The sequence below is a fragment of the Xenopus laevis genome, chromosome 3L, assembly GCF_017654675.1.
Source record: "Xenopus laevis strain J_2021 chromosome 3L, Xenopus_laevis_v10.1, whole genome shotgun sequence".
NCBI classification, from domain to species: Eukaryota; Metazoa; Chordata; class Amphibia; order Anura; family Pipidae; genus Xenopus; species Xenopus laevis.
In genome coordinates this window covers 56,316,759-56,335,984 of record NC_054375.1, presented here as the reverse complement: position 1 = coordinate 56,335,984, position 19,226 = coordinate 56,316,759, and the positions used below count along the sequence as shown (strand labels likewise).

The window sequence follows — 19,226 nt, the reverse complement described above, 5'->3', positions numbered from 1 at the left end:
AATAACTCAAAAGCCACAAATAATAAAAAATGAAAACCATTTGGAAATTGTCTCAGAATATCACTCTCTACAATACATCATACTAAAAGTTAACGCAACAGTAAATAGTCCCTTTAAACAGGGTTTGCAGCACACAGCTGCACTAAAAACATGAAATGTATTACGTAGAGCTACCCACCAGATGGCAATATTATATTAGCAAGTATAATGCATTTAAGTTTTCAAAAGCTCACATTATTTAAATCCAGGGACATAAAGATGAAAGGTTATAAATATGTAAAAAGCAGAAAAATGTCCCTAGTAAATATTTATTGAATAAAGTAATATCCCACCATACACATCAGCCAAGAAAATATAGTAAATATATTTTGTATAGTATATATTTTTCTATATATAGTATATATATTTTTATTGGTGCTCTCCTGGGGAAATTGAGACACAAAATAGAGAAAAAATGTCCAAAGTAAGAGCAGGAATTGAGACTCGGCTCCAGAATATTGGTAAATTGCCATCTCATCAGCCCTGATGCAACTTGAAATGGATTAGTTCTACCTTGTTTGATTTATTATGCATAACTGATCTGTGTGTGAGTGCCCAAGTACGAAGCTCCTGAGTGTCACTGCACATGGAGTGTTATTTATTTCATATTCACTGTGATTGAACTTGAAGATATCAAGACAGCATTCTTTTCCCTGTGCCAGACCAGCAGCCATAGGTGGAACATAATGTAGAGTTCAGGAGGTCTTCCTAAAAAGAGTTCACCCGCTATATATTCATTAATAATACACAAGAGCCATGAATATCCTGTAAATAATATCCTTATAAACAGTGCTTAGTGATGTCATCAGTTATAATTAGTGCTTGGTGATGTGAAATATGAGGATATTAAAGTAACCTCGGAGTTCCATGACCTGTATAAAAAGCAAGGACTCATGGAACTCCTTGTTTATTTATAATATACAGGTATGGGACCTGTTATCCAGAATGCTGGGGACCTGGGGTTTTCCGGATAACGGATCTTTCTGTAATTTGGGTCTCCATGCCTTAAATTTACTAGAAATTCATTTAAACATTAAATAAATCCAATAAGCTGGTTTTGCTTCCAATAAGGATTACTTATACCTTAAGCTCCCCATAGACGCGACGATTCTTCTTGCCGAACGACCGATCTTAGGGAAGTCCAACCAATGCTTCGAAATTATCGTGCGGTTAGTGGGATTCGAACGATCGTACATTTTAGGATTTTTCGGCCGACATCTGTCAGGAAATTGATCGGCCAGGCCAAAAAATCGGTCCCAGTGCAATCTATCTATGTTTGCAGGACTAAGCAGGCAGCTCCCCTTTGTTTTCCTGGCAAATTGGTCTTTTTAGTTGATGGTCAATTCGTTAGGGATGCACCGAATCCACTATTTTGGATTCGGCCAAACCCCCGAATCCTTTGCGAAAGATTCGGCCGAATACCGAACCGAATCTGAACCCTAATTGCATATGCAAATTAGGGATGGGAAGGGGAACACATCTTTTACTTCCTTGTTTTCTGACAAAAAGTCACGCAATTTCTCTCCCCGCCCCTAATTTGCATATGCAAGTTAGGATTCGGTTCGGCCTGGCAGAAGGATTCGGCCGAATCCGAATCCTGCTGAAAAAGGCCGAATCCCGACCGAATCCCGACCGAATCCTGGATTCGGTGCATCCCTACAATTCGTACGAACGTTCTGAGAAAATCGTGGTCTCACGATGAGGATCGGATCTTTTAAAATCTCAGCCAGCTGAAGTTGGAATCAAGCACAAACTACTGTTTTATTATTACAGAGAAAAGGGAAATAATTTTTAAAAATTTGGATGATTTGGATAAAATGGAGTCTATGAGAGACAGCCATTCCGTAATTCGGAGCTTTCTGGATATCAGGTTTCCGGATAATGGATCCTATACCTGTACTTATATTTTACAAAAGGAGGTACATTATTCACTATATAATTATAAGTGGAAAGCCATCTATTGGTAGCCACCCGAAACAAAAGATGGGATAGTAAGAAGCACTATATATAGGGAATAATCTAGATAAATATAAGGATTAGTCCCATGACCAAACAATAACACTAGTGTGTAAGCCACGTGCTTCAATATCTGGGTGATGTAACTTCAAGGTTAATTCTCTAATGCCATATTTTACAACAGGGCTAGCTAGCTTTGTTGTGAAACAAACTAACCGATTATGACATCAGTAATCACCATTTTCTACAGGTTTCTCTTACAGGTTACTTATGGTTCAAGTGTATTCTAACTACAGTACAACAGAGGGACACTGTTTCTTCTCTCAAGGGCCCCTATAAAGCTAAGGGAAGCAGGAAAAAGCCAACCTAAAACCTATCCTGTATCCCTGCCTTAAACAGCTATCGTTATCAAACAGATGAACGCAGCCGCACAACTGGAAATGATAAAAAGTAAAAAGAACAGCTTTCTCTGACAAGTCTCAAGTATCGATTAGGATTGTCTTGGAATCGGCGCTCTATTGCCATTGCCTAGACTCAATGACGCCAGCGCGAGGTAGACGATCTCCTACTCGAGTCTGGTTCCGGGATCCCCCAATGGCCCGCCTATTGCTGACGGCTACACGTGACAGCGAAGCCGGTGCAGGAGCTGGATTCCAGGGTGGCATGTTGCCCGCCGTGCCATGCTGCTGAACTCCCTGCTGAAGTTGGTGCAGAGGCAGACTTACACCTGCCTGTCCCACAGGTATGGGCTGTATCTGTGTTTCGGCGGGCTGCTACTTCTCATCGTCTCCGCCCTGCAGTTTGGAGAGGTCTGTACCCTTTTATCACTGTGCCTTCCTTGTGTCTGTCTATGAATGAAGTATATAGTATAGAGAGGGGCTGTCACTGCTGTGATACCCAAGTGCAGTGCTACAATATCCTCCTGTGACAAAGACTGCCCCATTCCCACTGCAAGTTGGTAGAATGGAAGCATAGGTTTAGTTAATGTGGCTATTAACCTTTTATCTGCTGCTTCTTTGTGTGAGATAAATGCCACTGCCTCACTGAGACCCCTATACCTGCTGGATCCCCCATCAGTTGCATTGTCTGCCTTCTCTTTAGGTATCCTCTACAGATTGCCATCCACCCTGTGCCTTCCAGTTATTACTGAACAACATTTCACATCACTGCCAAGTCAAGTGCCAACTGTAGTTCAGCAACATCTGAAGGATCATATAGCATTAACGTTTCTTCCATTTTGCTGTGTATTGTCTTCATTTTGTGGACAGCACCTTAACACTAAAATGTCTATATTAGGTTAGTATATATATATCTACAGTTACTGGGTACTTCCCCTTTACATTCTAAACTTTATCTCTCATACAATCTTGTCTTTTCCTGTGGTTGTGGTCAGGCAAACTGTAAAATAAATCACTTGCTTGTTTTAGATATATTAACATAACTTGAATATTAATCAATGGCAATTCCAGCCAAGAGACATGTTCTGCAATAACTGTACCTCTGCCATGAGGATCCTTTTACAGGATTTTTGATAAGAAATACCCTCCTTTTCTGGTACATACTCTGCATCTGTCTAGTTTATCAGAGCAGCCTAACCCTGTTTTATAAACATGCAGGCAGGTCCAGACTGAGAATTAAAATAGGCCCTGGCATTTCATGTACACAGAGGCCCAATCAGCCCATATAGATGCCCAAACAGCCCTGACCAGCCCACTAAATACTGACTTTCTATGGGACCTTATAGCAGCCCCTCTGGCATTTGCCAGAACCCACAGATTGCCAGTCTGGGCCTGCATGCAGGGAGGTTTAGCCAGAAGGGGTAATTTACTACAATCTGGGACAGAAAAGCAAGAGTATTAAGGGATGCAAATGCCTGTCCCTAAGTGTTCATTCACTCCAAGTGCAGATGGCAGCATTCAACATTGTCCTTACAGTCTGCTATAGGGCAAGTGGTAAGTACAGGGCTTCTCCTCTGACATGGCTCCCTAACTTGTACAGCTGAATGATGAACAAGTTAGGTGGTGCGAGGGGTATACATAGGGTTGCCACCTTTTCTAAAATTCTTTACCGGCTGGTGGGGGGCGGGGACACAAAGGGGCCCCGGACTTGGCAGGTATTTTACCGACTAGGCTGGTAAAATACCGGCCAGATAGCAACCCTACATATGTGCCTCTCCATTCATATCCCTCACAAATGCAAGCAGCTCTGTGTTCAGTGTGCATATGGAAGTCTTATGTGCTTAAAACTGTTGCATTTCTTGTGTTGTGCAGGGAGCAAAGTGCAAAAGAAAATCACTGTTTGTGCCCATCTTTTGCACTTTGCTCCCTGCCTTGCACATAATAAATTATCTAAAATATTTGAGGTTCAACATTTTATACTGCTGTTATATCACTGTGCTCATACAGTCGTCATGAGACAGACTCCTTCAGTGTTGCAAAAAATGTATTAAAAAACTAAGTGTCCTTTAACTATTGCTGCATATTGACTTCCTTGATTCCTGGAGAATTGGCCAGACAGGATGCCAGAATTGTAGTAGAAAAAAAAATGCTGCAGCACTTCCTTGTTGGAAACGTGGAAAAAAACAGCCGTGCAAATAGTATTCTTTCAAATTTTCAACAAGGAAGTGCTTCAGCATTTTCCTACTGGGTCTCAGGACTGCATGTGCACCCATTTCAAAGGATTCACAGTGGTTGATGCATACCCAATTTTGTTGAGGATGCCATAAATGTGGCTGTATAGTATCAGTCTCTTGCTTCTGAGATATTAATAAAGTCAGTCTTAAAGGAAAAATAAACCCTCTTTACTTACCTGCACTCATTCCTTTGGAATTATGTAAAAAATGTGCAGGAACAACATGAATAAATATAATTTTTTTTTTTTTACACCGACCTTCCAGATTAAATCTGGCCATAGACGCAAAGATCTGATTGCTCGAATTCCCCATCTCCTGACCTGCCACTAACCTTCAGTTTAAATAAAGTAGTAAAAGAACATGTTCTAGCCCTAACAGCAATCGTACAAAAGTTTATTGATAAAGGGCCATTGTTTGGCTTGAAACGTTGTAACTGTCCTGATCACCAAGCCTAAGAAAAGCAAAATAAAGGCTTTTTAAACAAATATTCCTGTTGGTTCTGTCTGCTACAGTGCGTGCGAAAGTTTATGTCCGACAAAGCTGTCTCCCACTGAAAATCGTCAGATCAGCAATACATGCAGAGATATTATCTGTAGCCGATAGAAATCTTTTAACCTGGCCGATCGACTGAACGACCGATTTCCATGGGACGAAAAATGTCGGGACTCTTCACACACAGTCTGAAAATCATATGAATCGAGGATTCGTACGATTGGATCTTTGCGTATATGGCCAGCTTAAAACCCTCCACCCCACCTTAGGTTCAGTTTCATGCACACACCGCCACCTTGTTCCATTGTAGAACTTGGAAGCTTCTCTGCTTTCCAAAGCAGCATGTGGTGCACAGATTCTCTAGAAATTAGAGGGACTTACACAAGAAGGGCTTGTTCACCTTTAAATTAACTTTAAGTATGATATAGAGAGTGATATTCTTAGACAATTTGCAGTTAATTTTCATTTTTTATTGTTTGTGGTTTTTGAGTTATTTAGCTTTTTATTAAACAACTCTCCAATTTGCAGTTACTGTAATCTGGTTGCTAGGGTCCAAATTACCCTAGCAACCATGCATTGATTTGAATAAGTGACTAAAATATGAATAGGGGAGGGCTTAAATAAAAAGTAAAAGTAGCAATAAAAATACATTTGTAGCCGTACAGAGTTTTTATTTTTTTAGATGGGGTCAGTGACCCCTATTTGAAAGCTGGAAAAAGATAGAAGACGAAGGCAAATAAATAAAAAAACAATGAAATAAAAATGAAGGTCAATTTAAAAGTTGCTTAGAATTGGCCATTCTAGAACATACTGAAGGGTGAACCACCCCTTTACTTACTCTTTGAGCCTAAGTGGGACAGGAAGGTGGTTCCTGCAAGCATAGGTCGACTATCATAGTTACCTTTCAAGTTCAGAAAGTATTTATACACCAACTAAATGAGCATATGTTAAGTTTGTCATGTATTTGGGTATATTTTGTGCCTTGTGTGTGGAAGTACAAGTCTGTAGCATAGGGATGATACCTGATCTCATAAGGGAATAAGGTTTCTATGTGAAAGAATATTAAGCAGGACCCTCCTGTGTTGGCTTGTAAATCTATACAAATTGTATTTTTAATTCATTCACCCTTCTATGGTACAGCTCTGTGTAATATGTTTGCAAATTATATATTCTTGTTAATAATTGTGATAATAGTATGCATTATCCAACAGTAAATCGGATTTCACTCTTAAAAGTAAAAAAAAAAAAAAAATTGTCTTTGCTTGTAGGAAATTGTGTAACAACCAAACAGTAATTCATCACACATCCTACTGCGTGAACATTGCAATTACAACAGAGTGAATACCAAAGCAACATACTATCACAAAAAATGTCAGAATATCTAGAAAACAATTTTGCTGTGCTTTATGGATAGTGGGTTTCCACTACAGAAGGGGTTGTTGTCCTAACATTTGGCACCTGGCATCGATTGGACCATTCCTGGTCCTTTAAGAATAGAAAGTGTTAACGTGTGACACAATGCATGAATCTTTAGGGCACACTGACCTGTTGCTGCTATTTGTCAATTGGCTGTGGTTTCCAGCTTTCTCATATTTGATCCTTTAACTCTTTCATTGCCAGCAATGTAGAAAATATGTCACTGGCAAAAACGTTCTAAAAAGCCAGCAATGTAGAGTCAGCATTTCTGATTTCATTTCAGAGGAATGCAGAATAACTCACTGGTAGAAAACCAGTGCTGGCAGTAAAAGGGTTAAGGAAAATTTGGACACTGGATTAAAAAATCCAGTGTCCACAGTGTGTGGAGCTTCCAATCAGTAGATAAAGTTTAAATACTGATTGAAAGCTCCACACACTGTCCGGCATCCACAGTTATTGCCTGAATATATGCCCTGTGACAGCAAAAAGAAAGCCTGTGTGTAACATGTAGACAAATTGAATGCATGCATGCTTCTTACGAACGAATATTTTTTTTTCTTCAAAAAAAAAAAAAAAAGCTGTTTGTTTGCACTTCCCTCAGCTATGGCAAATGGCCTAGGGTGCTTGGTTAATCCTACCATGTGACAAAAAGTGCTTTCTACAGTCCAATAATATCCTGTTCGTTATGTAAACCAGTGTCAGCTCATTCCATCAGTAAAGACATGGTGTACATCTGCAATTTTCTCAAATTAAAAAAAACCATATAATGCTTATTTAGCACATATTTATTATATGTGAGAAGTGTGTTTTACCAACCCCTTACACCACAAGACAAACATTTATAAAGTTTAAAGAGTAACCAATAATAAAAGCATTACCCAATTTATTAAAGGGGTTGTTTACCTTCCAAAGACTTTTTCAGTTTAGTTGTTTTCAGTTTGTGCACCAGAAATAAAGACTTCTTTCAATTGCTTTCTATCTTTTATTTTCCAAAATGTAAGTTTAAAGTTATATGTTCCTGTCTCTGGTGTTCCGGTTCTGTGATCGGGGAGCAGATTCTGAACTGTTACAATTTGCTACATTAGTAGATACATTTCTCAGCAGCATCTGTGGAATACTAGCAACTATTGTATCAATTCTAACAGTTGCCTTTAATGAAACTCAGGGATTCTGCTCAGCAGGGACAAAGATAAGAAATGTATCACTTTAGAACAGTTTACAAAGTCGGGAACCCCCCCCCCCAGCTACTTTAAAAATTACACTTCAATATTAGAAAAACGGTCATGCAAACAAATTATAAAGTTACTGGAAAAAGTCTTTATTTCTTGTAAACTATCTGAACTGAAAAAAGTATTTGAAGGTGAACAACCCCTTTAAATAAAGGGAACAAATGTGGCAATTGCCTTTGCACTTTATTATTTATCATACCATTTTTTTTCTGTGTTGTTAAAAGTGGACCTTTCAACCTAAGAAGTAATTCCAAAGCCTATTTTATGAAGTTAGCAAAATAAACTTGACTGACACTATAAATTATTCCAATCTTGTTTCTTGGAATTCAGTCTTGTTACTTTTAATCTTAGAATTCACAATCACAGCAAGCAGGCAGGCGGCATTTTGTGGGCACTGTTATTAAATCAAGCTTGGCATCATCCCAAAATCTTGTTTATACACCAGAATGGGGCACTTGATACCCATGCCCATGCACTGGCTGCACAATTAGATGGTGAAGAGGGAGAGTAAGCGGAAGTAATCGACTGTCCCACCTCTGCACATGTTTTTTACTGCTATATTTGTGCGTTATTATATATATATATATATATATATATATATATATATATATATATATATATATATATATATATATATATATATATATATATATATATATACAAACCAATCTCAAAGAACCGCACAACACAGGGCTTATTTGATGCGAAAAAGTGGTAAAAAGTTTATTCCGACGTTTCGGTTCAAATACAAGAACCTTCCTCAGGTGGGGTACACAGTGCTCAAACAAACAAACTGAATTTAAACACAAAAATGGCGCCAAACACACAGTCAGTGACGTCATTCAATCATTAGTGAGTCATAGTAGGAGAGATAACCACAGCACTTCTGTCAAAGCCAAGCTAGTTGCATAGTAAACGTGACTCATTTAGGTATTATTACTTTACATATAATAAGAGCATTTCATTCTCAGTAAATAAAGATGAGCAACCTGTATGTCAAATCCGATTTCAAGTATCTGCTGGGTAACGTATTTCACCAGTGTTAAAAACCACTGCACGCTTGGCGGGTTTTTCTAAGTCTGACAAGCATACTGTACCCATTCAGAGCTGGACTGGCAATCTGTGGGTTCTGGCAAATGCAAGAGGGGCTGCTGGAAGATGCAGCACTATTTAGTGCTGTTTGGACCTCTGGGGCTTAAAATACCAGGGCCAATTTGACCAGACCTGTACCATACAAATAAGCCTTTTGCTTGGAATGTGATGCACTAAATTAGAGAACATCAGGTTTTTTTTTATAGCTATTCCCAAAACACAAAGTCTGTTTTTATACAGCAGCCAGCCAGGGTAGCAGAATCATTTCCTGACAGAAGGGAGCATTTGCCTAAGGGTGATAAAACATGGGACATATAATTGCAATGCAAACAATGTTTTACTTATTCTTAACAGTGTGCCATTCTATTGGGCATTTTTATGATTTTGTCAGTTGAGTGTCTGAATTGGGTTACAGTGAGAAAGTAACTTAACTAATGGGAGCCAGCTACCGAGTCACACTGGCAAATAACTGGGCATCAGGTGTGCACGGGTTTTGTTCATGATCTCTGCCAATGACTTCTTTATGACTGCGTGCAATAATCAGTTCTTTATCAGTGTCCTTGAATTTGTTCGTTTTAACAGTGTTGCTATGTACAAATCTGTATATTAACCCTTTCAGTGCAAGTACAGGCACTTTGTATGTTTCTAAGGCTATTGATACCAAAGTGGATGGATTTGTGTTGAAACATTATGCAGTATCCTTCACTTATAACACAGTGATATAAATGGTTTCTCTGATATTGCAGAAAATAAGGGCTAGTAGCTGTCTATATCACTAATAAGAATTGGTATTTTTCAGGTTGTGCTGGAGTGGAGCAGGGACCAGTATCATGTGTTATTTGATACGTACAGAGATAACATTGCTGGGAAGTCCTTCCAAAATCGGTAAGAGCCAAAAGCCATGCAATAACAGAAAACTGCTTTTTTTCAATTCTAGTGATGAATTCACTTCTAGAATTAAAGAAAAACTACACAGAAATAATATTGCTGCGGTTGCCCTGTTGCCAATGGCCAAATAAATATCTCTTCCACTGTTTCCAGACCCTCTTTTGTCAGGCATGCCATGCTGTTACTTTGATTGGCGCAAGTTTGTTTGGCACAAATCAGCAGCTTTCTACCCTGCAGCTAGTTTCTACTTCTGGGCTTCACTTGTGCAAATAGGTTTATAGACTGTTTCAGTTCACATAGACCTACTGCTGCAGTCCAGTGGTAGTAATAGTAAGAGATGCAGATACATTTTGCGATTTGCCAATTTGTTTATCTGATCTTTATGAGAGAAAGTTGTACACTGCCCATATATAAACGTTTCTGAAGTTTATTACTAAAGCTTGTTGTATGTGACTCACGCTGTGGCACTCTAATCACTGGTGTTTTGTGATGTATTGTTCTAGGCTTTGTCTTCCCATGCCCATCGATGTTGTTTACACCTGGGTAAATGGCACAGATCCAGAGCTGGTAACACAGCTTCAAGAAGTCCGGGAACAGATGGAAGAACGGCAGAGAGCTTTCAGGTATACACTGAAGTATAGGGACGTGTGTGTAGCCAGGCTAACTTTGTTATACTTTAATTATTATTTCTTCATAACTCTAGTCTTTCATCCCACGATAAGTTTATTTGCTCTGTTTTTTTTAATCGACTACTAAATATAAACCCCATATTTATGGTAATTGACTAATAATAATTTAAAAAGACGTTAAATAGCACCATTATCTCTTACATCTATTCCCTTATTTATTATAGATGCCATATTTTTAAGCCTTTGCAGCTCCTTTTTGGGCCTGGACACGAAAAAAACATGTAAAACATGATGTAAAAATCACATTAAAACATATCTATGGGACCTATATTAACTCTTTACATGCAAGGGTTCCAGTCTTGCTATTTTGTGTGTTGCCAGTAAACATGGGGCATGGAATAAATTTAAAGGAATTGGGAAACACAGAATCAGTGGTGTTGTACTTTTAATTAAGTTCATTATATCACAGAGCTCCATTGTGACTTGTAGTTCTCATTTATTTATAAATAGTGGGTTAAACATTTGCATAGATAGTGCAGGAAACCTTTTATGTTGTATATGTCAATATCACACTCCAGCACAAGGACTTTTTTGACAGGTTGTTGCTTTTTCTTTGAATCTTTAGGTAAGTTTTGGGAATATGTGGTGCTGTATTGTTCTACAGAATACAACTGTTTAGCAGACACTGGCTGTGACGTCACGTATGACAAGGCCACAAATGTTCACCAATTGGTTTCAGTGATTTTATTACACTACAATACAATTACAATAGAACAACCAAATGGAACTATCTCTCCATGCTTGGAAAATTCCTGATGTGAGTAAATCCACGGGTAACTGGCTGGTAATTCTCCTCAACTGGAGTAATGTTCCACATAGGCTGGAGTATGTGACCTGTAGCACATACTACAAAGTAACCACCAGTCTGTCCCCCTTAACCCATTGTCTCCTGGAGTGATTTATATACAGATATAGTCTGTTAATTGCTTGAGACCATAGCTTAGGTCTCCACACTGGCCATTTCCAACTCACAAATAACACTTATGACATTTTTGTCTGTATTTATATAGAGAATTTCTTGGAAGAAACAAGACAGAGCCAACAAAGAAAAGGTAAGATTTTAGCGCAGTCTAAATAAATAATAGTATATGAATATGAGCAGTGGCTGGAATCTGTATCAGGAAAGCCATAGATAAATATAATTTAGCAAATTGCTGTCATGGGCAAGTCTCTTACTTTTCCTGTCTGGGCTGAGGATTATCCTTGCTTAAAAGTAGAAATTATGTTACTGTTATAAAAAAGTAGTGTAAAGAAATGTTTTTTATGATGATGCTTATTGTACCAGCTAATATGATGGTCTCTCGATTTTAGTGACAAAGAACTGGAGTGCCTGCTTACTCATTGTATAAAGGTGCCAATGCTCATCCTTGACCCTTCACTTCCTGCCAACACCACCTTGAAGGGCCTACAGGCTTCCCAGCCAGTCTTCAGCTCAGCGGTTAAAATATTTCATGTTGCAAAACCCAAGAACCCCTCTACCAATGTTACTGTAATAGCATTTGAGACAATTCAAGAAGGTAATATTTTCATCTAATGCTAGTACCCTTTTATAAAATTAAATTTTCTTTTTCTTTTTTTATTCCTTAGATAAGCTTCATCCTTCATTAAAAAAATAGATAAATACATTAGTTACAGAGTCCCTCCGGGCATTCTGGTAGTATATGAACCTATTAATGGTTAAATGATACTACTAAATGTCTTTTGATGAACTTGCTCTTAACTTTTTATTAATCGGCTCTTCAGTTTGCAATTTCAGCAGTCTGGTTGCTAGGGTCCAAATAACCCTAGCAACTATGCTTTGGTTTGAATAAGACTGGAATATGAGGGCCTGAAAAGAAAGATGAGTAATAGAAAGTAGCAATAAATCTGTAGCGTTACAGAGTATTTGTTTTCACATGGGGTCGATGAACCTCCATTTGAAAGCTGGAAAGAGTCAGAAAATCAAAAACTATTAAAAAAAAAAAAAAGAAGACCAATTAAAAAGTTGCTTAAAATCAGCCATTCTATAACATACTAAAAGTTAGCTTAAAGGCGAACCACCCCTTAAAGGCACTAAACATATTGTTAAGCCTTAGTCTTCTCTTAGAAGAGAAACCGATCTGCATCTAGCAGATCATCTTTATAAGTGATTGTAAGCCCTTAGGACAGGGGTTCATGCTATCAGAATGACAAATGCAGTGGCTGGGCGCCGTAGATAAATTTTGCCAGGACCCGACATTTGGTGCAGGAGAGACTCCACAGCTCAGCCCCCATGCCGCTTACTTAGTTACGAAATAATGCACATTATACTGAATATAGAATTTTATATTGTGGGTCATGTTATATTCTTTAGTAGTGTATTTACAATTTTATAGTCAAAAATATAATACTGTTCTCGGTCTATTACAGGCAAGGAAAACAGTCAAAGACTGGCTATGCTGTTATTTTATCTTGTACAGAGTTCTTTTAGTTTGTAATGTCAAATGCTGGTCACTCCAAGTAACATATCTATTCTTTCTTTAGCGGAAAATGCCCAGGTGAATGCCTTGTTTGATAATCGTAAGGAAACCATCTGGAAAGGATATATGGTGGGTTAAACCATATAATGCTAATGCAAACTAGACAGCATTACAGAATATTTGGATTTGTTGTACTTATTTCATTTTGTATTTCTTTAAGTCTGGTAACAAGTTCTGCTTTGTATGTGATTTGGCTTTTTTTTTTTTTTTTTTTTTAAATGTAAATAATTGCTGACATAGTTTAGTGGATTGAGCATACTAATAAATATGTTGGTCTGCAACATGGCATCCTTGGGGCTGAGCCTGATCAGAACAGACTGAAAAATACACCTGTTGTAAACATATTGTAAAACAAGGTAAACAAGGTTTCCTCTGTAGTAAGAAAAATTAAGCAAATTGTTTGTTTTTCATCTGAGCTCAGTGCATATGTCTATTTCGTAATAGTTTAATTACATAAAGTACAGTTTATTTTATCATCTGGTCCACAGATTGTTTACTGCATTCATTTTAAAAGGTGTGCCCAGAAGGTTTTTTTTTAATACCATTTATGTATAGTTTATTTTAACCCTGTCTATTTCTCATTCCTATCTTCTGATTGGGCGATGCTTGCTGCAAGTCAGGAACTAAACTTTGTGTTTTTTTATAATCTTTTTATTCTAATGTTAACTGCAGAGGTATTCCAGCAAGATATTTCCCTAGATGCAGCAAGTTTAATGCAAATTTTAAGAACGGTGTGCTGAATAGCAAAACGTTCTGTTATGTAGACAAAATGATTACAGAATGCAAATGCTATTGATTTGAATAAATTTGTATTGTGTTTTTTTTTTCCCAATATTCAGACCACAGATAAAGAAGCCCCAGGTTTAGTTCTTATACCAGACCTGGCTTTTCTAAGTGGATTTCCTGAAACATACAAGGAAACAGATCAGTTAAGAACAAAACTACCTGAAACTTTGTCCTCAAAAATTAAGATGGTAAGAAGATTATATAACGATACCTGTTGAGACTTAATGGAAACAAAATTAATTTTTTGCTGTTAATTTGTAAATGCAGTTCAAAGGGGCGCACTCCAAACACAGTGTGTTTTTACAGAAAAGAAAAGTATTGTTAACCATAACTTACAAGGCAGGGGTGCTGGGAAAAAAAATTAAACAAGCACAATGTTCCACACCCCTTACTACAATTAAATACCTTTCCATAGGACAGCCTACCTGTGGGAAGGGAGCTCCAGTATGCAAACTGGACCACTGAAATGGATTTTCTTACTTGACTGTTTCTTACAGAACACTAAAGAGAAACCATTCCCTGTTTAGTAACATCTCCCTTCCAGCGTACATGTCCAATTAGAGAGAAATTAAAGGTAAAGTTCACATTTTGACACCTTTCTTTGCTAATTCTACTACAATATATATAAACCCAATAGGATTCTTTCCTATGGATTTATACAGCTTTGTTATCATCAATTTCAAGGTACTGTTTTATTATCATACAGAAAACGGAAATCATTAAAAAAAAAAAAGAATTATATGTTTAAAGATAAATTACATGGGAGATTTTAATCAGATTTTGTGGCTCAGATTGTCTATGTTGCTGGATCCTACAAAATCTGATTCCTACAGTCAGATAATGTATTTTGTTTGTGTATCTACATCTATCTATTTTTTCTCTATATAAGAGGAAAAAGTCTGTCGGACACCATCAGATGAAGATGCAGCATTCTTTTCTGATAGGCCTGTCAGATGGCAAAGCTTCCATGTAGTTATTTTCTATCAGTCCCATTATTTTTTAACCCATGCAACTACATCTGACTTGTAAGATGTGATATGTTGATCCAGCACCATCCTACAAAATCTTCCATGTATTGTAGCTCTAAAACGGAGTCTATGGGAGATGGCCTTCCTGTAATTCGAAGCTTTGTGTATAATGGGTTTCCAGAAAAGTATTTCCTTACCTTTAGGGTGGTGGCACACGGGGAGATTTAGTAGCCTGCGAAAAATCTTTGCTACTGCCAGTCGCAGGCGACTAAATCTCCCCATGTGCCACCACCCTTACAAATGTAGGCCCTGATATCATAACATATTTTCTTACATGAGCAGGAATACTGAGCAAAGTTGTGCTAAAATATGTTTCTTTGTGCGCCATTAAACACATTTAGAGAAGCTTTCTCCACTGCTGTCCAACTGAAATGGTGAATGCATCCGTGGCTTAATACATAGGTAAAGGTATAGAATACCCTCATACTCAACAGAAGTTAAATGAACTGGGCTTGTGTTGAACATACTTTTTGTCTATTGTTTTACAAGCACAATCGAATCAGCAGTCTAATGAGAAGCCCTCTTTCAAATGAGCTGCTCTATAAAGATATATTATGATGTAAGTATGATTGTAGATGAGGCCTGGGCAGTAATCCATGGCAACTGATCAGAGGTTAGCTTTGTTTATTTACAGTAGCTGCCAGTAAAACAATGAAAGCAACATTTTGATTGGTTTTATGGGTGCACATTTGCCTAAATGAGTCCTAATGTGTTCCACAAGCATTGGTTATGACAGCATCAATTCTCATTTGCAGTAAGGAAGGTTTTTGCTGTTTTGCAAAGGAAATCACAGCAGTTTCATTTTTAGAAAATGAGGCTCGTCATTGGTTTGGGTGCTTGAAACTATATTTTGTAGTCTCTTGGTTGCTTATATTGAACAGAATACATTTAAAATAACTTTAAACTTGTAATAACCACTAGGTGGAGCCAAGTTCCTGTAGAAAGCATGTCATATTAGCACTGACATTTCATTTCTGTAAAAACTGCACTTCTTTATTGACAATTATCTTTTTTTCTCTTGGTTTTAAATGCTGTTATAATAGCAACCCCTACTGCAAATGCCTCAGTTGTTCATTGTAATTGAATGTATCTAAACTTCCTCCAGGCATGTCAGTTTCCTCCCATTCCCCAAAAAACATACATAAAGTATAAATGGTTCCTGATAAGATTGAAATTATTGTGTGAATCTGAGAGTAGTCTTGGACTGTATACTTCACTTAGGCAGGGACCTCTGTGACTAATTGCAAAAAGAAAGACTTACACTCGCACACCCTGGCCGTCCAGACTTCAGCGACTCCCAGGTGCTCGATGCTAGAGGGAATGGGCAACCTCAGAAACAACGTAGGAACAAGACATGCTTGAGAAAGGGGTCACGCCCCGAAACGTTGCATCCACAATAAACGAGCAAGGTTTAACCTGCTGAACTTACCCATGCTGTGCCGGTGTGTCTTATTCCTACCTCTGTGACTAATAGCAGACCAGGCACATTTAACTGCCAGTGTGATCTAAGAGAGACAAGGTCAGGCTCTGCTTTTGAAAAACTTTCTAAAACAAACGTTTCTAGACATCATTGAACCAGACCTATTGGTATTCTTAACTATCCCTTCTTCAGAAATTTTTTGCATGATTGGTATGACCCTTTTTCAGCAGAACCAATAAATAGGGCATGTACTCAACATAATGTCCTGTTTTACTGTCTGTTTTTTTTATTTTTCTATATAAGTAAGGCAAAATCTGAAATTGAATGTAAAGTCACATACTATTTCCTGTTTGTAAAAGAATCAAAACAAATCCTCAGTCCACTGAGAAGTCCTCTGAGAAGCTGCTCCTTATCTGGATGTAGAGATGTCGCGAACTGTTCGCCGGCGAACTTGTTCGCGCGAACATCGGGTGTTCGCGCTCGCCGGAAGTTCGCGAACGTCGCGCGACGTTCGCCATTTTGGGTTCGCCATTGTTGGCGCTTTTTTTTGCCCTCTCACCCCAGACCAGCAGGTACATGGCAGCCAATCAGGAAGCTCTCCCCTGGACCACTCCCCTTCCCTATAAAAACCGAAGCCCTGCAGCGTTTTTTCACTCTGCCTGTGTGTGCTGAAGAGATAGTGTAGGGAGAGAGCTGCTGCCTGTTAGTGATTTCAGGGACAGTTGAAAGTTTGCTGGCTAGTAATCGTTTTGATACTGCTCTGTTATTGGAGGGACAGAAGTCTGCAGGGGTTTGAGGGACATTTAAGCTTAGGTAGCTTTGCTGGCTAGTAATCTACCTTCTACTGCAGTGCTCTGTATGTAGCTGCAGTGGGCAGCTGTCCTGCTTCTGATCTCATCTGCTGACTGCTGCAATAACAGTAGTCCTTGTAAGGACTGCTTTTATTTATTTTTTTGTTGTTTTACTACTACTACTACTACTACTACTATAAGAGCCCAGTGCTATTAGTCTAGCAGTGTTGGGGAGTGGGACTGGTGTGCTAATCTGCTGCTCCTAGTAGTTCAGCAGCACCAACTTTAATTTTTTTTTTTAATATTCTTTTTTTTTTATTTTACTTTTTTTTATTTTACTACCGCTGTAGTAGTGTATAAGTTGACCTTTTAGGCATTATTTGCCCTGTAGGCATTATTTGCACACTGTTTTCTTCAACCCGCCATCGAGCTGTGTGACCTTGTTCACATTCTGTCTAAATATCCATAATATTACCGTCTCCAGAAAAAACACCGGAGTCACTTTTTTCAAGCAGCCATAATATATTTTACGTAATCCGTATCCACCGCTGTAGTAGTGTATACGTTGGCCTTGTAGGCATTATTTGCACACTGTTTTCTTCAACCCGCCATCGAGCTGTGTGACCTTGTTCCCATTCTGTCTAAATATCCATAATATTACCGTCTCCAGAAAAAACACCGGAGTCACTTTTTTCAAGCAGCATTCATATATTTTACGTAATCCGTATCCACCGCTGTAGTAGTGTATACGTTGGCCTTGTAGGCATTATTTGCACACTGTTTTCTTCAACCCGCCATCGAGCTGTGTGACCTTGTTCCCATTCTGTCTAAATATCCATAATATTACCGTCTCCAGAAAAAACACCGGAGTCACTTTTTTCAAGCAGCATTCATATATTTTACGTAATCCGTATCCACCGCTGTAGTAGTGTATACGTTGGCCTTGTAGGCATTATTTGCACACTGTTTTCTTCAACCCGCCATCGAGCTGTGTGACTCAACGTATATGGCAAAAAATGACTATTTTCAGCATTTATGTGGCATATTTTTTCTGGCAACTGTGCTTCAGTGGCTGCAACCAAAAAAACTGGGCAAACAATGTCTACAAGGTCAACGTATGGCGAAAAATTACTATTTTCAGCATTTATATGGCATATTTTTTCTGGCAACTGTGCTTCAGTGGCTGCGTCCAAAAAAACTGGGCAAACAATGCCTACAAGGTCAACGTATGGCAGTTGTTTAAAGAGAACAGTAGATTACTAGCCAGCAAAGCTACCTAAGCTAAAATGTCCCTCAAATCCCTGCAGACTTCTGTCCCTCCAATACAGAGCAGTATCAAGCAGATTACTAGCCAGCAAGCTTACTATCATCTGTCCCTGAAATCACTAACAGCTCTCCCCCTACACTATCTCTTCCAAGCACACACAGGCAGATTTTTCAGATACATTTTTGCCCTTGATCCCCCTCTGGCATGCCACTGTCCAGGTCGTTGCACCCTTTAAACAACTTTAAAATCATTTTTCTGGCCAGAAATGTCTTTTCTAGATGTTAAAGTTCGCCTTCCCATTGAAGTCTATGGGGTTCGCGAACCGCTCGCATTTTTGCGCAAGTTCGCGAATATGTTCGCGAACTTTTTTTCCGACGTTCGCTACATCCCTATCTGGATGGTCCTGCCCCTGTTGGAGCACAAATAAAGTAAACTTGGGGAGGGGGAGTTTGACGGCATCAGAGAGGCTTCCTCAGGTTTGCCCCTGAGTGCACCAGCCTGGAGCTGGGGGGATGGAGGGGGTTGTTTATACAGAGGACCTCTTAGTTGACTGGTGCTTTGTTTTGATATTTACTTGCTAATAAAAATAATAGCCAAAATGTATCTTCAGCACAAAACCTATTCATTGCCCTAATGTTGAGGAGGTATATTTCCACATAATGGTCTCACTTACATGCTAATATAATGTGAGCTAACAAAGTGTTTTTTGCTGGCAGTTTTTGTGCCACTTCCTGAAAATGCTCACTGTGGAGATCTGCTTGGGTTTTGGCTCAACCAAAGATTCTATGGAAGGGGAATGCAGATAAGAGAGACCTAGCTGCTGTGTTTCCAGGGTCTTAGCTATTGCCTAGGCAGATGTCTCTTTTACAATCTGAAGATGTTTCTTGACATTGTGATCTGCGCTGTTACGATAATCCTAAAAAGTTAGGGTTTTCCGGCAACAGCACAAAAGAATTGGGCGATTCGGGCGTCAAAAACTTGTGTGATTTGATTGCTGCACGAT

General features: G+C 38.6%; 1 protein-coding gene across 1 annotated transcript in view; it reads left to right on the top strand.

Moving 5' to 3' along the window:
* The first annotated feature begins 2,507 nt into the window (after positions 1 to 2,507).
* The window catches only part of gnptab.L (N-acetylglucosamine-1-phosphate transferase subunits alpha and beta L homeolog), a 37,256-nt gene continuing 20,537 nt past the window's right edge, over positions 2,508 to 19,226 (top strand). The window contains exons 1-7 of the mRNA XM_018252316.2: positions 2,508 to 2,804; positions 9,656 to 9,741; positions 10,248 to 10,367; positions 11,444 to 11,485; positions 11,745 to 11,950; positions 12,936 to 13,000; positions 13,771 to 13,905. Of these exons, the coding sequence (XP_018107805.1) occupies positions 2,676 to 2,804; positions 9,656 to 9,741; positions 10,248 to 10,367; positions 11,444 to 11,485; positions 11,745 to 11,950; positions 12,936 to 13,000; positions 13,771 to 13,905 (783 nt within the window). The 5' untranslated portion in view covers positions 2,508 to 2,675. The remainder of the gene's footprint in view (positions 2,805 to 9,655; positions 9,742 to 10,247; positions 10,368 to 11,443; positions 11,486 to 11,744; positions 11,951 to 12,935; positions 13,001 to 13,770; positions 13,906 to 19,226) is intronic.